Genomic DNA, 18,587 nt, shown 5'->3' with positions numbered 1-18,587 from the left:
CCTTTTTTTTTTTTTTTTCCAAATATTTTAAGGAAGCTTTCTGGGAACTAAAATGCAGTTTGAATCTTTTGTTTTTTTAAGACAATAATCTCTTGTTTGGGTAAAGGATATATCTTCTTCCTTATTGTGTGAGGAGGACTGTTGAGTGTGAAGGTACTTTCTCAGATTTAGAAAAGAGTTCATGTGAAGAAGACTAGAAAATTGATTCCTTTTAATATACCCACACACTTTTACCTCTTGGCATATCTTTCATATGACATTTTGAACACTGTTAAACTAATCTATACCCCTGCAGATTGTGAGAATCTGTTTCTGTTGATTACAACCAAAGATGTTTACCTGATAATCCTGTATTTACCCCTTGCAGCTTTCAGAAGCCCCTTCCAAATACCCCCAGAATTATCAGCTCTCAGCAATGCCCAGGATAACCTGAAGCCAGAGCTCATATGTTACTTTATCTTTCTTAATTAACATCAATGTTTCTGGATAGTTTACTGTCCTTTATTTTCATGTTTTCTCCTCCAATGCTGGAAAGATTATTTTTATTGCCTATATAAACATTTCCCAAACTGGGGATAAAGAAATGCTCTTCTAGTACTATTAACAGAAGTTTGGAAAAATCCAAGAGATTTCTCAAAAATGTTTTTAACTTATAGATAGATATTTAAATAGTTTATTTTATTTTTTTTTGTACTAGGACATATCAGAGCACTTTATGGGCTAACGTGTATTATAAATAATTTTAACATTATGCTAATGCTACATAGCACAGTCAGTTTTAGTTAATCAGCTAAAATGGAAACTAAAATATCTGCTTCCTGTGTATTCCCCAGGGAGCTTTCAGTGTGGTTGGCTACTTGGAAAAAAGGTCTTCAGGGGCTCTTATGAGAATTGATTTTTAATTAGGATTATTCTTCTGCCTTGTAGAGTCAGGAAAAATACATCATCCATGGACATTTAACGTTTAACAAAAGATCCATTTGGCCTTTTGCTCTTTAAGTAGCAAATCCATTTGACTGTCCCTGAGACAATTTAGGAAACTGGTGTACATTAGTCTATATTGGTCTGTTGGCCTTTTCCACGTTTTTCTTCTGGAAGAAATTTTGAATGTCTATTTTCAAGGCATGGTGCCTGTCTTCTTAAGTGACTCCTGTAGCATGATCTCTGAGGAAGAATTTCCACATTTCTTAAGTGACAGAGATACATGGAACTATCTGGCTTCTACCCTGCAGTGTCTTAGTTCCTGTGGAGGATGGGGGCAGGGCTCTGTTTGCAGTGTTAGACTGGGGCTTCTCTTGGTCCCTTCTGTTTCTGCTCCAATGGCACTTTTTACCTCTGCTGTCCTTGGTTTTAGCTTGTGCCTCCTTCAGCAAAAGCTGAAGGCTGCAGGGGTAAATGAGAAAGCAGTACATTTTATGCATGAATCCAGTTACTTATGCTATCATCTTGAGAAGAAAACAGATGGAGAAACTAAAGCACATAGGCTTTGTGACCGGGGTTGTAATTAAGCTCAAAGACTGACTTATGTCTATGTTTGATGTTTTTTTTCCCTTGACTCTGCAAGGTTGAGGAATAATCCCAATTAAAAATCAGTACTCATAATAATCCCTAAAGACCTTTTTCCAAATAGTTCACAGGCACTGAAAGCTTCCCGTACAACACACAGGAAGCAAGTATTTTGGTTTCCATTTTAGATGAGTTAACTAACACTGGTTTTGTGTGATGTAGCATCAGCATATATGAATATATAGGTCTCTCTGTTTACTAATTAATTACTCAAATTAGTTATTCAGGATATGATCTCTTCTTATAATCACTCATGGGTGTGGAGAAAGCAGAAAGAAGGGGCATTATATGTGTCTCTGCTAATTTCCTAGGAGGAAAAATGTTTTGAGAATCATGTTATAGATGAAGTCATCCATGTGAGTAATTTTGGTCATAATTCTAATTGTCCTATGATACTAATAAGAAAAGACATTTTCCCCATCAAGACAGAAAAGCATAATAAATTAAAACTGAATACTTTGATATGATCAAATTGACAATGCCATTTCAACAGCGTCACCTTATGGGAGGATTTATGACTCATTTTCTCAGCAATCTACCCTCTCCTTCCTTGACAAGCATGATACTCTAGTTAACGCTGGTGTCTCTCCTCACCATCTCATTTAGCCCAGGCCTGTCACCACTCTAAGCTGGAGTGTTGAAGGACCTGACAACTTAGGGTTAATGAAAAACTCAATTTAAGCAGCTGGTTTTTGAAAATTGCCTGCTAAGGGCTATTGTCACTGTAAACCTAGTGAACATGAACTTCAGGTAAGAATGATCACACATTTGAGAGGCTTTCTTTTAAACTCAAAAGTTCTTCAATTAGGCAGCAATCCAATAAGGAAAGTAGCTCTCCAAGAGCCACACAACACACTAGGCAATGAATCAGGATTTCAGTTTCCAAAGGGAAGGTTTCCAATGTATCAGCTATTCTCTAATTAATAATAAAATCATTCAGATTACAACATTTTTGACTGAAACCCTGAGTCAGTGAAATTGTTTGTGCTAACTGGCTTTTTTCTAGATTAAAAAACTATACTAAGCATAATCACTATTACATACAAAACAATAACAGGGCCTACCATGAGCAGACACTGTTCCTTATACATTTTAATTTACATTGTAGCTTTATACATATTAACTCAGTTCTCATAGGTAGATAACAGGTATTATCATTTCCATTTTATAGATAAGAGAACTGTGGTATCAAGAGGTTAAGTAAAAAATGCACAAGGTCACAGAGGTGGTAAGTGGCAGAACTGGGAACCTGGTGGTCTAATTGCCAAGTGCCTGCTCTTGAGGATGACGGGCTCTGGAGTGAGGAATGGCTGCACCCCTTACCTGATAGAGGCTCACATACTGTTTCCGCAGCCACTGCTGTCTTTGGTCGGGGAACCTCCTCATCTTTCTCACGGCTCTAGTGAGTTCCAATAGTCCACTGAAGAGCATTTTAGCTGTGTGCTTTGGTGCCACAAAGTGCAATAGTCTATTGTCCGTGGTTTGAAGCCCATAGAGAAGTGTCACACCAGTCTCTGACAGAAGCATGCTACCCAGTTTGTTCTGAACACACACAGTGTGTATATCAATGCTAGGGTGTCCCATGTACACCGCCTTTGCTGAAAACAGATCTAAGACCCCCTCCACCAGGCCGCTCAATACAGCATTGCCCAGTAGCGGGAATTTGCCGGGCTCGACGGTGTTACTGAGCGCACTGAGTTTTGCCTTAGTGCTGGCTGGGGAGGCGGTGGTGGGCTTTGTCCAGGTCAAAGTGCTATTGTCAGGCTGAAGCTGGAGGAAGCAGCGGGCAGAGAGGTGTGTGTCCTGGTCATAGTGGATGACCGTGGCCCCCTGAAGCAGGAACTGATGCACATCAGCTTGGATGGACAGCACATACCAGGGGATGAGCTCTGTCCCATGGGCAAAGGCCTTCTGTGACTCCTCTGATCCATGATGATCACATTCTTTGGCTTGCTCAAAGATGTCATTTTCTGAGTCCAGCAAATCTCCAATTATAAACCTGATGGAAAAGAGACACAAATTTGGTGTGTCTTATAATCAGAAGGGGACCAATCTCAAGCCTTTTACTCATACTGAACTTCATGTTTCATCCTACTATAAATTAAAATAGAAAATAGAAAATGCTAAATGTCACTGGGTAATTTTTTAGAATGGCATTCTAAAATCTTACATTTAGCAGGGTGTCTGATCATAGGCCTAAGAAAGGAACTAGTAGAGGCATTATTATATTTTTATTATCAACAACCGTAATCTTGATTATATACTAGTTTTTCCTCTGGTGTCAGGAACAATGTTAAAAACTTTATGAATATTTTTGCATTAAATCTGTTCTACTTATGAAGTAAGTTTTATTTATTTATTTTGTTTTATCTGTGGGAAAAAAAAACAAGGTTCAGAAAGAGAAAGCTGAGGTTACCCAGCTTGGAAAAGGCCTAACCAAGGTGAGATTCTGGTCTGTCTACACTCTATAACCTGGGATTGAGTAGGTTTATTTGCCTTGCAGTTAAATCACAAACAAAAATCATGACCTGAATACATTTGTGCTAAAATAGGGGCAAATATAAAATAAAATGAGTTTCATGGGGAAATATGGTCACAGTGATCAGTTATGCAAGAATAGTTCTCCTTCACTCAAACTTAGATGTTCATTCTGTGTATATATGTGCATGTGCAAGCACGCACATGCAACACATAAAAGCCTTGTCTAGCCAGGTGAGATGGTGCATGCCTGTAGTCTCAGTGACTCAGGAGGCTGAGGCAGGAGGATTGCAAGTTCAAAGCCAGCCTCAGCAATTTAGTGAGGGCATAAGCAACTTAGTGAGATTCTGTCTCAAAAATAAACGGGCTGATGATGTGGTTAATTGCCCCTGAGTTCAATCCCTGGTACCAAAAACAAAACCAAACCCTTGGTCTACTTGGGAAGTTTAGCAAGTTCCCTTCCCTGGATCAGGAGCATGGATTATAAAGTGGATCTGGGGAAAGGCAAGAGAGACCTTATTGCCTATATTCTATCTGGCCACCTTAGCAGGAACTTGCCAATACTGTAAGAAGTTATAAGTAAGATTAAGGTTTCTTCTACTCTTTGGTTCACAGACATTACCAGCAGAGTGTTGGACAAAACTGTGAAGGAGCTGATCCACAGGTGTCTGGGAAGGAAGGTTCTCATTGTCTTGAGGCACTTGGTAGCCTACTGCCTCTGGCAAGAAATGAGCAACATCACTAGGTTTTCTGAAGTTCTTTTTCTTGAAGAATGGCAATAGAATCCAAGATCTGGGTGCTGGTGCAAATACATTATATTTTGTGCATTTTTCTTACTTTACATTTCATGAGAAAAGAATGAAAATCCTGCTTGTACAATATAGCTCCACTCCTCTGAAACAGCTCTTGGTAACATAACACCGCTTATGTTCACCTCCACGACTGTTTCATACTTCATGTACTGGTTAGGAATATGCCCTCTGTAGTCAGCTGGGCTTCATGTTCAACTCTACCAACTGTTTGCTGTGTGACTTAGTCAAAACATTTGAATTCTCTGGGCCTTATTTCACTTATCTGTTAAATGGCAAAAATACAATGCTCATCTCACGGAGTAAGAGTAGAGATGGAATAAGATGACCCTTGGAAAACAGCACAGAGCTGGCTCGGTAAAGTGCACCACTATAATTAAATGTCAGAAGACCAGTGTTCATTCCTTCCACTTCTCCCCCACTTCTCATGACTAAATCAGCCCAGCTGTTCCCCTAAAGGGGCTTTCTTCAGAGGTTACTGCCAAGTTTTTCATTTGGGACCATTTCCACATTCTCCAGGTCACACTTTTTTTGTTGTTGTTTTTGTTTTTTTAAGAGCAAAAAAGATTCAGTTGGTGAGTATCAACAATGACTTAAACACAACCTATGTTAATTTCAACAGAGAACTTCTGATTTTAATTTAGCAAGTGAAATAATGTTTCTCATATTTCATTTAAGTTCTGAGAGAAATCAGGGATTTTTTTTTCCTGTGAAAAACTAGACATTATGAAAAATAGTGTCTGGATGACAAATTATATGGCTTTTCTGGAGCCTGCTTCTGCCTTCAGAGATGAGGTAAACCGGGAGAGAGGGGACACTGTCTTTCTTGGGGTCAGTTTTTATTTCAGAATGCAAAAAAGAACTAATGCCAGATGGTAATAATTCCATTAAAGAGCATTCTTCCAGGGACTAATTTCCAAAATAAAACTGACAATTGTTTGTAATGAAATAAGTTCATTTCAAGCAGGAAACTAGTAGTATTTTTTTTATTGGTCTCTTAGATGATGGAGTGAATTTTGTGCAGTTTTATGTCTGATTCTCTCTGAAAACAATTTTCTGTGGGTCTACAAGGAATAATGTAGAACCTTATGAGTTGTTTAGAAACCAAATAATATTGGTCAAAGATAAAAGACGTGGTTGGTCAGCAAAGAAACAACCTTGTGACTCTTAGGTCATATGCATTAGGGAAAAGACCAAGGAGTGAAAATAGAGTGGTTTTTATCTTACTTCTCAGGACTTCCATAGCGTTCTCTAGTTAGGAACCATAAATTAACAGCCAAACACTTTTCTAATGTTCTTCAATGAAAATCTCATACTAGGTGCCAAAGGGCTGTTTGCCAACCTGGTTCTATATTTTCTTTGTAAGTGTTCATTACTTTCTACAAATTCAAAATCATTACTTGGACATGAATCATAAGCCTAAATTTAATGTTTTAAGATAGAAAAAAAATCACCTTTTTCAAATGACCTGAAAATAAGTAATAAAAATCTAGTGTTTCTAAAGCTATTTTTTTTTCTGGAAAATTCTAGCATTTAATTAACCCAGCCCCTTTCTGAACTACAGGAAGTCTCTAAAATTATATCTGGGTAGTATGTGGACTTCACAGTCAGCTAGCCTGAATTTGAATCCTGATCTGCCAGTTGTGAGATCCTGAGTAAAATAAAAATGTTATGAAGATAAAATAAGTTAATATATGTAAAGTGTTTAGGCCAGAGTTTGCTGAAAACTAGGATCTCAATAAATATTAGCACAATGAAGATTGCTAATATTATTATTGCCTGGATTGTAGCTACAAAGTCAATATTATAGAACAAAAGCACTTGCACACAAACAACTTCTCTTGAAAATGATGTTCAGGTTTAAAATTGTGATTCAAAAGATAAATTAACCTGTACTGTTACTCAGCAGGAAAATGACTCTTTTTATCATAAGTCACAGAAACAGATTGTGCTCAGGTATTGGCCAAAGAGACAGGAAGAGAGAGAAACAGAGGGTCCCATGTGTCCCCAGCAAAGCTCAGGAGGGAGATCATATTAAGGTCCAGCCTGGGCTGAAGCAGTCAGCTGTAAACAAAGGATGTTGTGTGGTGGGTGGTTGCAAAGTTGGGATCTGGTTGCTTGCAAAGTTCTACTCCATCTCTTTTGGAGAATAAATGATTAGCTTGCTATCATTGTCTTAGTTTTGGGCATCGATGTGTATGCCTGTGTGTGTATGGTTAATCCTGGTAACTATTTTCTCAGATACCCAACTTTCCTATGCTTAGCTTTCTTATTTTCCATCACTATGAGGTCAGATTATCTTTCAGGCAAGTCTCTAAGAGGTTTTGGAGTAAGAGGATGCAGAACACAGCTATCTCCAGGAAGGGAGAGGAGTGTCACTAAGGAGTGCTCCTGCAATATGGCCACATGTTTGCACCCCCAAAGCTTCAGCTTGGCATTTGGAGGACGAGATGACAGACTAATCACAACAGCCACTGTTTATATGGCACTTATGATGCTGTTCACTTTGCTGGATTTACATGCACTGTCTCACATAATCCTCATGTCAACCCTCTCAAGTAGTATTATAATCTCCATTTTAGGGATGACAAAAGAGAGGCTGAGTAAGGTTAAGTTGACCCAACCACGTGACACAAACAGTAAGACTCAGTTGAGACAGTCCCAGGCAATGTGACTGCAAGCTTTGAACCCTTGACCAGTTCCAGCGGCCTTCATTCAAAGGGTTTGTCTGAATTTATTCTCCTCTTACATCCCATTTCTCCAAACGTATGAGTCCTTCTTGAGGGTCAGCAGTGCTGAAAATTGTGAGAATGAGAACTTGCAGCACCTATCTGACCCAACACCCTCTCTCCACACTTTTATATTTTTAATTTCCATGTTTCCCAATGGGCTTACCTACTACCCATCTGTCTCCATGACTTACACATACAGAGACATAGCTAATTTACTCTTTGTGCTGGTAGATTAAAAAAAAAATGTTACTAGAAGTGAGCTTTGCAGCCACAGAAATATAACTGGGATGCCTTTAGAATTCAGGAGTTCCTGACTCACATATGAAACTAGGTATGAAAAGAAGTTGAAGGGTAGCCCCTCTTCTGTTCAAAGAAATGCCTTAATTACTGTGGGACAAAGGGTCCTGCCCTGTGATTGAGCACATGGTCAGACTTGTGGACCACGTCTGCTATTTGTTACGTAGGCAAGGGACTTCAGCTTTCTGAGCACAACTTCTTCATCTGTAGAGTTTAGCCAAGCTTACCTTAAAATTCCATTGACACAATGAGACTCTCTGAACTCTATTACTGTTGAGATCTTGAACTTTCTATGATCACTTTTCTGGGTTTTCTGGGAGGACTTGCAGCAGGTTTTCTGGCAGGACTCTGGTAGCTCAGAGTCTGGGAGGAATCATACCCCACCCCTTCCTGCAGCCTGCATGAGCTACAGGGCCATGCTATGCTTATCTTTTCTTTCTTCAAAATAATTTTCACAGAGCTGGTGGCTGCCACATGAACAGGGGCTGGAGATTATCTCTGTCTTCATTTCAGTCAAATCAATGAAGCAGAGTTCTTCTGGCTTTTTGAGATCTGCTTGCCACATACTGTCCTGCACTGGACATTCTAATGTAGGGCTATGAATCAAGAATGGATTCCCAGGCAGAGGCAGGTGGTCATAGAAATAGTGCTTGCTGATCTGACTTCAGGGAATTCCATTAAACACCCCCTCCTCCTCTTGTGTGTGACCAGAAGTTCCTTTCAGAGAGGTAGTCTTTTGGGATAAGGAAACAATTATCGGTACTTAGGTATAAAGGTCTCAAAATGAGGATTTGAACGTGACTTTATAGGTTTCGTAAAATAAATATTTGCATTTTTTTTCACCCTTCTAAGAGTGCTTACAACAGGGTCTGGAAAATGGGCAGTGGAAGAGAATGTTCTTGGGATGTAGATGAGAAAAGGATTAGGACAAGGGAATAAGCAGAAAATTGAAAATAAAAAGATTAATGAGAGTGATAGAATCATAGAAGAAATTTATCACTTGAAGGAAGCCCAGGGTACAGAAAAGGAGGGTAAAAAGAAAGCTGAGTCTAGGTCTCTGGGACTCAATCAAAGGGGCATTCCTGAAAGTATTTTAGGAAGCTGATATCTTTACATAACACCCCATCCTATATGAAGGCTTCTATAAAAGGATATCATATGAAATTCATTATTTAATCTAGCCAGAGATGATGTATTCTTTTTTTTTTTTTGGAGGTGGGTATTGGGGATCAAACTCAGGGGCGCTCAACCACTGAGCGACATCCCCACCTCTATTTTGTATTTTATTTAGAGACAGGGTCTCATTGAGTTGCTTAGTCCCTTGCTGTTGCTGAGGCTGGCTTTGAACTCATGATCCTCCTGTCTCAGCCTTCTGAGCTGCTGGGATTACAGGCGTGTAACACCGTGCCTGGCAGGGATGATGTATTCTTAAGAGTAGGACCTGAGGATGGAATTTAGTCAGATCTTACCATGAGAAGAAGGCATGCTTCTTCCAAGCAACTGTTTGATTTTTCTTACAAATACTTGTGAACTTTGTAATGAATCAGGATTCCCTTTTTCCTTTGGCCACTAAGAATCTTGAAACAAAATTCAGTCATTGTACAGACAATATAATGTACATTTTTGTATATTTTATTTTTCTTATCATTATTTTACTTCCCTTTAAAATCAAATATTCATATTTATTCTTACAAATGCCTAAAAATCTTTTGTGGAAGCAGCTGGATGGTCACATAGATACCTATATAGAGAGATGGGCAGATATTATAGGCATAGACTAAGGACTTAAATGGTGATGAGATGCTTCCTGTGCAGATGTGCTGCTCTGCAGATGGTCTTCTTTCTATGCATAGATTGCCACTAATGTCAGCAACTTGTCACTGAGAGGACATTCAAATGTTTTCTGAGCTGAGATAAATTCAAACAATAACAAAAATGGTATATGAGATCTGCAAGCTATTTAAACACTAGGGCAGTAACAGTTAATCTTGGAGCACTAGTCCCTCTGAGGGAACAAGCTAAGGAGGGAGGTCTGGAAGAAAGCCCAAAGGCCTTAGAAATCTGGAAATTAGATTTATCTCCTTAAAACATAATAGCATCAGAACTTCAGACACAAGATGTTCATTTTTGTATTGACAATCAATTTTAAGAATCTAGCACAACTCCAAAGAAATTACTTTCTAAAAACACGATCTGTCATTCCCAGTGAAAGTACATGCAAACCACACACACGCACACACACACACACACAGAGAGCAATGGCTTACAAACCCACATACACATGTATATAGACTCCAGGATGATGGCAGGGTCATGAGTATTGATCACAAACAAAGCCTTTGATGGCAAAGATATCAAAGTTAGTAGACCTAATGATTTTGTGTAGCTTGACAGGGTTCTTCCCCAAGCCAGCCTTTGCCATTGAGGTTAGGCTTAACCATGAGTAAAAGACTTTGAAGAAAGGCAAGGGATGCCCAACCCACTGATTTCTGTGTTTCTTTTGGCTGTGGGTAAGCAGGTCTGGCTGGGCTGTAGTGTCCACTGATAAACAGTAAGAACAATTACGAAGCATCAAATCCCTTGAATGAGTAGGGCTAACTTTAAAACACCTCGTGGAGCAGTGTTTCTCAACTTCAGGGAATCTTGAACTCCTGACTTGGAATCATCCAGAGGTTGGGCAGAGCTGCTAAAAGTACTGGTTTTGGGGTATCACCCCAGCCTACCAAAGTATTTTTTAAATTAAAGATATCCATCCCAGCACCCTGTCCAAGGATTAAAAACCACTGCTATGGAAACTGTGAAATGAATAAAAGATCATGTTTTTACTTCTGAAATTTAATTTGCTGAATTTAAAAAAATGGCAGGATAGCCCTAGTTTTTTTTTTTTTTTGAAAGGAGTAACAGGTACCCTATTAATACTTATGTTTTTATGTATCAGTTAAAAATAAACTGAAGAAATGCTCAGTCCCCCCTTTGTCATATGAAAAACTTACTGCCATCGGGTTTTCTCCTTCAGGGAGTTTTTCCTAGAGCTGTCCCCTTCACTGGCACTGTCCTCCTCCTCTGTCTCCAGACTTCGACTGCAGCTTCTGATGATCTGAAAGATACTGTTGACGGTGGACTCCTTCTCCGAATTCTTTAAGCCATTTTGTCCCACTCGTTGCAAGAAATTATCTTGTCCACTGTAATCTGCTACGAACTACGGAAAAAATATATGGAGAGTTTTCTATTGTAACTTAATATAATACGTCCGAATAACCTACTTGGCTAGGGAAAGGAAATCATAATAGCAATAAATAACAGCATTTGTGCCTATTTTATTGGAAAGAAAACAAGAACCTCCAGGAAAAACATTTTTTCATTTCACCACGTGAAATATCAAAACTCAAATTTGTTTCCACTGAGACAACTTTAGTCCCTGCAGGAGTCAACACTCCATTCGGATTTAAAACACAAAAAGCAATATTATTTCAGAGCTCCCTAGGGAGAAGGTTAGCCACTTTACAGAGGAAGGGCAGAGTTAGGGATAAAATACCCTTGTACGCAGCATCGAGGAACACCATGATGAAAGCATACCATGCTACAAAACCAGATGAAATGAAGGGGGTCCAAGGAAAACATTAAGAAATGGTGCCTTTTAACTTTATTATTCATACATCCACTGGTGGGACAGTGACCCCTGGGTGCTTTTTTTTCCCCCCTTCCTTCTTTGGTACTGGGGATTGAACTCAGGACTCAGTGGCACTGATCACAGAGCCACATCCTCAGTCCTATTTTCTATTTTATTTAGAGACAGGATCTCACTGAGTTGCTTAGCGTCTCGTTTTTGCTGAGGCAGGCTTTGAACTCACGATCCTCCTGTCTCAGCCTCCCGAGCCGATAGGATTTCAGGTGTGCACAGCATCTGGCTCCCTGGGTGGTTTTAAAGCTCTTTTTTTTATAATATATATATATAAAATAAAAAAGATATATATATATATTATATAAAAATATATATTTTATATAAAAAAAGAGATACATATATATTTTATATAAAAAAGATGTATATATATATATATATTTTAGAGAGAGAATTTTTAATATTTATTTTTTAGTTTTCGGCGGACACAACATCTTTGTTTGTATGTGGTGCTGAGGATTGAACCCGGGCCGCACGCATGCCAGGCGAGCGCGCTACTGCTTGAGCCACATCCCCAGCCCCGGTTTTAAAGCTCTTAATATCGGGCTGGGGATGTGGCTCAAGCGGTAGCACGCTCGTCTGGCATGCGTGCGGCCCCGGGTTCAATCCTCAGCACCACATACCAACAAAGATGTTGTGTCTGCCAATAACTAAATAAATAAATAAATAAATATGTTAAAAAAAAAAAGCTCTTAATATCTGTTTTCTGATGAGAAAGCTTCACTCATCAGAGGTGAGAGCAGCAGCTAGGCCCAGAGATGTGAGTTTCCCTCTTCCTAGGACAGGAGGGGCTGGTGTGGGTGTTGCTTGGCTCACTTGCAGCCTTCTTTATTTCTTGCACTTGTATCACAGGTGATAAACCTGAGAGCTGTCAGTCAGTGGCATTGCCTGTACCTGCTGGGATAGCTGGGGATGGTGGAGGGGTCTCAAGTCTTTCTGGTACCAGATGATGCCAGTATGAGGTTTTTAGCTGTCTTTCCACTCTTACTAGGCTGGGTGTGGATTATAGGTGGTGAATACTGGTACAATGGTGAGAATCACCCTGGATTTGGATTTGGGACTTCCAGATATGAGATTCTCAAAATCTCTGTAAAGTTCTTTAAAAAAAAAAATCTTTTTAGTCCCTTCTTTCATTTTAAACACCCCAGAGGGAGATTTTCTTATCTTATTTTTCCAGTTGTTCAATGCCCTCTTTTCCAATGCCCAACACCCTGGGTCCAGGCTCACACTATCCTCTCCACTACAGGAACAGGAAACAGTGGGCCTGGGAGAAGCGTGGGCAGCAGGGACTGAACCCTGGAGCGCGTCTTTGGATGAGACACCAGCTTTCTGAGCATCTTCCCACGAAGCATGGAGAGAAGACAGTGTTGACTTGCCCCATTTTTTTCTCCCACTGGTTTGGAGAAGGTAACACTTTCCCTTGACCTTCTTTATCCCCTGACTCTAGGCATTCCCACCCAATAAGAAAAACCTGCTGCCTTTAAAATAAAAGCCAGAAATAACACCCTCTTCCACTGGTACTAAAACAGTGTCACATGAAACCTAGCCAACAATAAGGAGCCCCAAACAGTGCCGGTTGGCATTCTTTTCTCCAGCACTTCCTAGAACCTACCTGCTACCCAGAAACAACATAACAAGGACTACTGTGCACTCAATGTGATGTCTCCATGTGATAGTGGGTACCAACAGGGCTGATGGGACAAGCAGCGATAATGGCTCCAAAGAGCACACTGGCTCTGAAAGGCCTCACCTCTAAAGTCTCCTCTTGGGAATTGTACCGCGGGCAAAGCTTCATGAGGCCAGAGGCTCCATCAAGTACTTCACAGAGCTCCTTCAGAAACACCCCACAGAACGGAACCACCTTGCAGCCAGGGATGTGCAGCGCGCGGGTCACCACCTTTCTGTACTCAGAGGAGGACTCGTGCTGAGCCATGGCATCCTTCAGGCTCCTCATGGTCTCGATGTCAGACTGGTCCATGAATTGCCACATCTTTAAAACTTTTCTTGACCTATTACAAATAAATGACATTATTTAGACTGAAGGAGAAATAATGGGGCTTATGACAGATATCCTAAATTCCATACAAATCCATTCTTGTCACCTTCTTCGTGTTCTTTACTTGTTAACATTTATTGAGGATTCCTATCTCCACCTACTTCCTGAAATGGTATGACTATTACTTTTGTAAATTGAAACTCAAAATGAAATAGGACAGATGCAAACAAGGACAGGTTTACGGTGTGAGTTAATTATGGAAGCTGGGCCCTGGATATAAGTTTGAGCTTTTCTGATGGCTACTGCCAAAAGAGAAACATAGTGGGTTATACATAGTTTGTACAGATATTTGTGGAGAATGCCCACAGAAAACCTGCCCCACCTGTTCCTCTTGATCTGAGTCCCTTGATGGTATATATGAAACCTAATGTTTTGGGTCTCTTTGGAGAATTGCTTTTTACTGAATTGAGTTTGACATTAAGCCACCTGCCATTTGGCAGGGGAGGGGGAGATGGGGTGGGACTCCCGTCTTACAGCATTTTTTTGCCTTAAAAAGATTTTAATGAATTTTTTTCTATATTTGAAATTTCGGATGAGATCCGCAGGTGACATTGCAGCCTGCTTTCTAAACAGAAGTGTCAGGTGGTCACAAGGGAGTGCCCACACTGCTGTGTCCTCAATGGTCTCATCCTCCTTCGGCCCACACAAAGAAACTGGATCTGAGCAGACAGGGAATACTTCTTTGGAGAGGGTTATGGGATGGCTCACGTGAGAAGTAGGAAAATGACCCCAAGAGTCGGGGACTTCAAGTGAACACCATGGACATGTAGACCTGTGTCCCGGGAAGTCTGTTCATCACATGGACCTGTGTGTGACTTTTGCCTCAAGATGAGAGGCTGGCTGGAGCTGCTGACAGCAAAGGGAGAGAGGAGGGTCCAGTGATGTCCTACATTCGCAGACTTGGGAGGGCAAAATAATGGGTGTCTCCTGTGAGTCCAGAGTGGACATTGTACGAAAAGGTTGGCCCTGAGCTGTCTTGAAAGACTTTCCTGCCATGTGAGATGACCCCAGCAGAAGGAGTCCAGCAGGTGGGACCTCCAGAGATAGACCCTGGAGAGTGGGGACTAGCCGAGTGGTTGCCCAGAAGGTGTACAGAATTTTTCCAGGTGAAGGAATAGTGGGGGATCCCTATAGGACAAGGTGGGGGGTTAGAGGACTAAATAGGAGGAAACTCTAAACTCACCCATTTGGGTCTCTGTGAGGGCAGCAAGGACAAACCCAAACTGCTCCATTCCAGTAGGACCTTTTACCCCTCCTCTCCCTTTCTCTCTCCCTCTTCTGTTCTCTCCCCTCCTTTGATTCTGTAGGGACTCTGAGATGAAGGAAGAGGAAGGAAAAATATGAACCATAGCTTGTCACCTACTTACTGCAAGTTTCTGAGAGTGGACGGGCTGTGAAATGTGGGGAAGGAAAGAAACTTTAAATGTATGAGAAGTTGCAACTTTAATTTCTACCAAACTGGATTTTAAAAAATCATCATGTGATATATGAGACATCCAAAAGACAGAGAAGTATGTGACAAATACTCATACAACCTCCTCTGGGTTTAAAACCAACATCAACCATAAGGCTGAGGCCCCAGCAGACTCTTCCATGATCACACATCCCTCTCTTCCTCCAGGAGGGATCAGCACTGGGACTGGGACTCTGGTCTCTGGTGTTTTCATTCATTAGGATCTTTTTTTTGTTGTTGTTCTGGGATTGAACCCAGGGATACTTTACCACTGAGTTACATTCCTAGTTCTTCTACTTTTTATTTCAGGACAGGGTCTTGCTAAGTTGCTGAGGCTGGCCTTGAACTTGCAACCCTCCTGCCTCAGCTTCCTAAATTGCTGGGATTACAAGTCTGTGCCACCTTAACAACCTTACAGCTTTTTATACTTTTCTAATACACATATATGTTGCTAAGCAAGTTACAAAATTGTGTATTTTTAACGTAACATACATAAATAGTATCACACTATAGGTAATCTTAGGCAACCTATTGTGTGTGTGTGTGTGTGTGTGTTTCTTTTTTAAATATTTATTTAGTTGTAGAAGAACACACAGTATCTTTATTTATTTTTATGTGGTGCTGAGGATTGAACCCAATGCCTTATACATGCGAGGCAAGCACTCTGCCACTGAGCCACAATCCCAGCCCCCATGTGTGTGTGTTTTAACACAACCTTATATTTCTAAGAATCATACCTGTTCATGAGTGTGGAGAAAGAGACTGCTTATTAACCACAAGAGTGACTAGAAAAGCCACAGAATCTCCCAGGGTATAACCAGGGTCAGGGTAGGGACAGCCAGTTGGGCAGGTTTGAAAGGCAGAAAAATTGGAAAAATAAAATTGTTTTCTGATTTCACCCCACTAAGTCTAGCCGGTCCTACAACTGTTCTTATAAAACAGTGAGTTGGTTTTTGTTTTTTTTTTTTTTAAAGAAATGAAGTAGAAGCATAAATAAATGGAGAAAATGAATGAATGAGAGGTGATTCTTCTATTTAATGATTACACACTGTGTTAATAATGGATTTGTCAGGGTACACTTGGAGTAAAGGACAAACTTCAGCAAAAATCAATTAGACGGAGAATTGGCACTATTTTAAAAATGTTTGTCTTTTTTTTTTAATTATAAAAGTACTAGATGCTCATTGCAAAAACTAAACAAAATGAAACAAAAGATCACCAAAAATATAGAAAAATCACCTATTATTTTATCAAATACAGACACTACAAGGTATATTTCCTTTCAGTATTTATTCTATCTAACTGTCTCATTGTAGAAATAGTGTGAATATTATTAAATAGACAGCTTTGGTCTCAGAGAGTCTTAGTCATATGTTACCTGTTTCCCAGTGATATAAAGCTTTTTATAAGCATCATTTTTTTAATCAGTCGTAAACATCACATTTGACAATTTATCTGGATCATCATATTATTTTCTTTGAGTATTTTCCTATTGTTGTTCATCTGGATTATTTTAAATTGACAGCACAACTGAGTGAATGTCTTTGATTATAAATCTCTGAATTTCTAATTGTTTCCTTAAAAGAGCTGAGAATTTAGAGGAAGCAAAATGTACAATGTTTATATAGACAATAACAGTCATTTAAAAACAAGGGTGTGCCTTCTTCCCATCCAGTTCTTAAAAAATAAAAAAATGAAAAACCTCTAGTTATGCTGATGCAGTTAAATTATTTGGAATCCAAACACTCTCAAGCCTTTTGTACACATGAACCCTGCCTCCACCATCATTCCATCAAGAGAACATTCTGCAACTCATCTCCTACATCTATTGTTCCACGAAAGAGCCAATTATACCCAGCACATTTCCCATCTGTCCATAAAGATCAGTTTAGTGTTAACCCAAGTGTAGGAGAATGGGAGTAGGTGGCAGTGGGTTTGGGTGTAAGACAAAATGCACAAGGATCAGTGAGGGGTAGCCTGGTTTGAGGTTATTCTTTGTCTACTGAGAATCTCCTGGCTGTAAGGCCTTCCTGGATTCCAAATGCAAACTAAGTTGGGTTGAAAAATCAAATTCACTCTAAGTCTCCAAGGGTCATTCTGAAGCTATTCTTGTATTTAGAGAAACCCAGCCTGTGGTCTCCAACAATCCACGCCTTCTGGTAGTATGCTTTGGGTGGTCCCCACCCACAGTGACTTAGTGCTGATCCTGGGTGGCAAGTACAGTGTGGCGGAAGTGACAGTGTGTCTTCTAAGGCGAGGACATAAAAGGCATAGCAGTTTGTGCCTTGACTCTGCAGTGCTCACTCTGGAGGGAGATCGCACTATGCTGGTGAGCACAGTCAAGTCCAAGGGGAGAGGAAAGAGGAGGCGTGGTCTTCAGCCAATAGCCAGCTCCAGCTTGTCAGTGAACTATTTTTATCATAATACGATTATTTTTCTTAGTATAAGTGTAATACAGGTTCCTTTTTTTTTGGTACTGGGGACTAAACCCAGGGATACTTAATCACCAAGCCACATCCCCAGCACCCCCTTTTTAAAATTTTATTTAGAGACAGGGTCTTGCTAAGCTGCTTAGGGCCTCACTAAATTGCTGTCGCTGGCTTTGAACTTGCAATCCTACTGCCTAGCCTCCTGAGTCACTGGGATATATGCGTGCATAATACAGGTTCTTCAAAGAAAACTTTTCACAAAAAGAACCAGAATCATCTGGAAATAGCCATCTCTTATTCAAATATGTGTTCTGTTTTTTCCTTCTTTTGAGCCATGCCAGGTCCAACTGTATGGCTATTGTAAATTTCATTTCAAATGAGATGATCATTTGAGTTTACTCTTAGGTAATAAAGTTCAAAAGACAAGAAAAGATTTCCCACTTGGAATTTTCATCTCCTTGCCCAACCTGGAATCTCTGTGTAGGGATCTGGAGAATCAAAGAAAGATCTTGATGTTGTAATGCTATAAGGCAAAATTTACTTATAGTGAGAATCTTCACAGGGATGGCAAATCTTGGGAGACTATTACAACATCACCACTGTCTCTTTATGAAGTTTTACTACATAGCAGGCACATCTACCTTTTGATATATCCCCATGTTTAGACAGAGAAACTGAGGCTCAGTGGGGTCAAGTGACTTGCCCAGATCACACAGCTATTCCTTGGGAAGTTGGGGGGCAGGCAGGAGTTGATTCCCTGTTACTAACTGGACAACTCATGTTCTCCTTCCTCAAACTCATGCTGCTTCCCACAGGAGGGCAAGCAGTTATTTTATGCAACATAGCCAAGACTGAAAGGGAAGAAGGTGGGAGACTTTACAATGAGATGGTGGTTTTATTACTAGTTTGATAGAGAAGGCACAGGAGCAGAATAGTTCAGTGGTCATGATCATGGGCTCTAAAATCCAGGATGCCTGCATGATGCCCCAGCCATGAATGACTTACCTTCTCTTTAGTTTCCTCTTTTGGTATAATAGGGAACAATAATACTATCAATCTCAAAGAACGGTTTTGAGAATTACAAGATA

General features: G+C 40.1%; 1 protein-coding gene across 5 annotated transcripts in view; it reads right to left on the bottom strand.

Annotated features, from left to right (window-relative positions):
- Positions 1-18,587, bottom strand: part of Plce1 (phospholipase C epsilon 1) — a 371,015-nt gene that overhangs the window by 64,886 nt on the left and 287,542 nt on the right. For all 5 annotated transcript variants that reach the window (XM_048801772.1, XM_015500030.2, XM_048801774.1 and 2 more), the window contains 3 exons: positions 13,312-13,570; positions 10,876-11,081; positions 2,890-3,565 (listed from right to left, as the gene is read on the bottom strand). In XM_048801772.1, the coding sequence (XP_048657729.1) occupies positions 2,890-3,565; positions 10,876-11,081; positions 13,312-13,570 (1,141 nt within the window). The remainder of the gene's footprint in view (positions 1-2,889; positions 3,566-10,875; positions 11,082-13,311; positions 13,571-18,587) is intronic.

Source organism: Marmota marmota, unplaced genomic scaffold (genome assembly GCF_001458135.2).
Source record: "Marmota marmota marmota unplaced genomic scaffold, marMar, whole genome shotgun sequence".
NCBI classification, from domain to species: domain Eukaryota; kingdom Metazoa; phylum Chordata; class Mammalia; order Rodentia; family Sciuridae; genus Marmota; species Marmota marmota.
The sequence above is the reverse complement of the archived record's forward strand: the minus strand, read 5'-3'. Positions and strand labels throughout refer to the sequence as shown.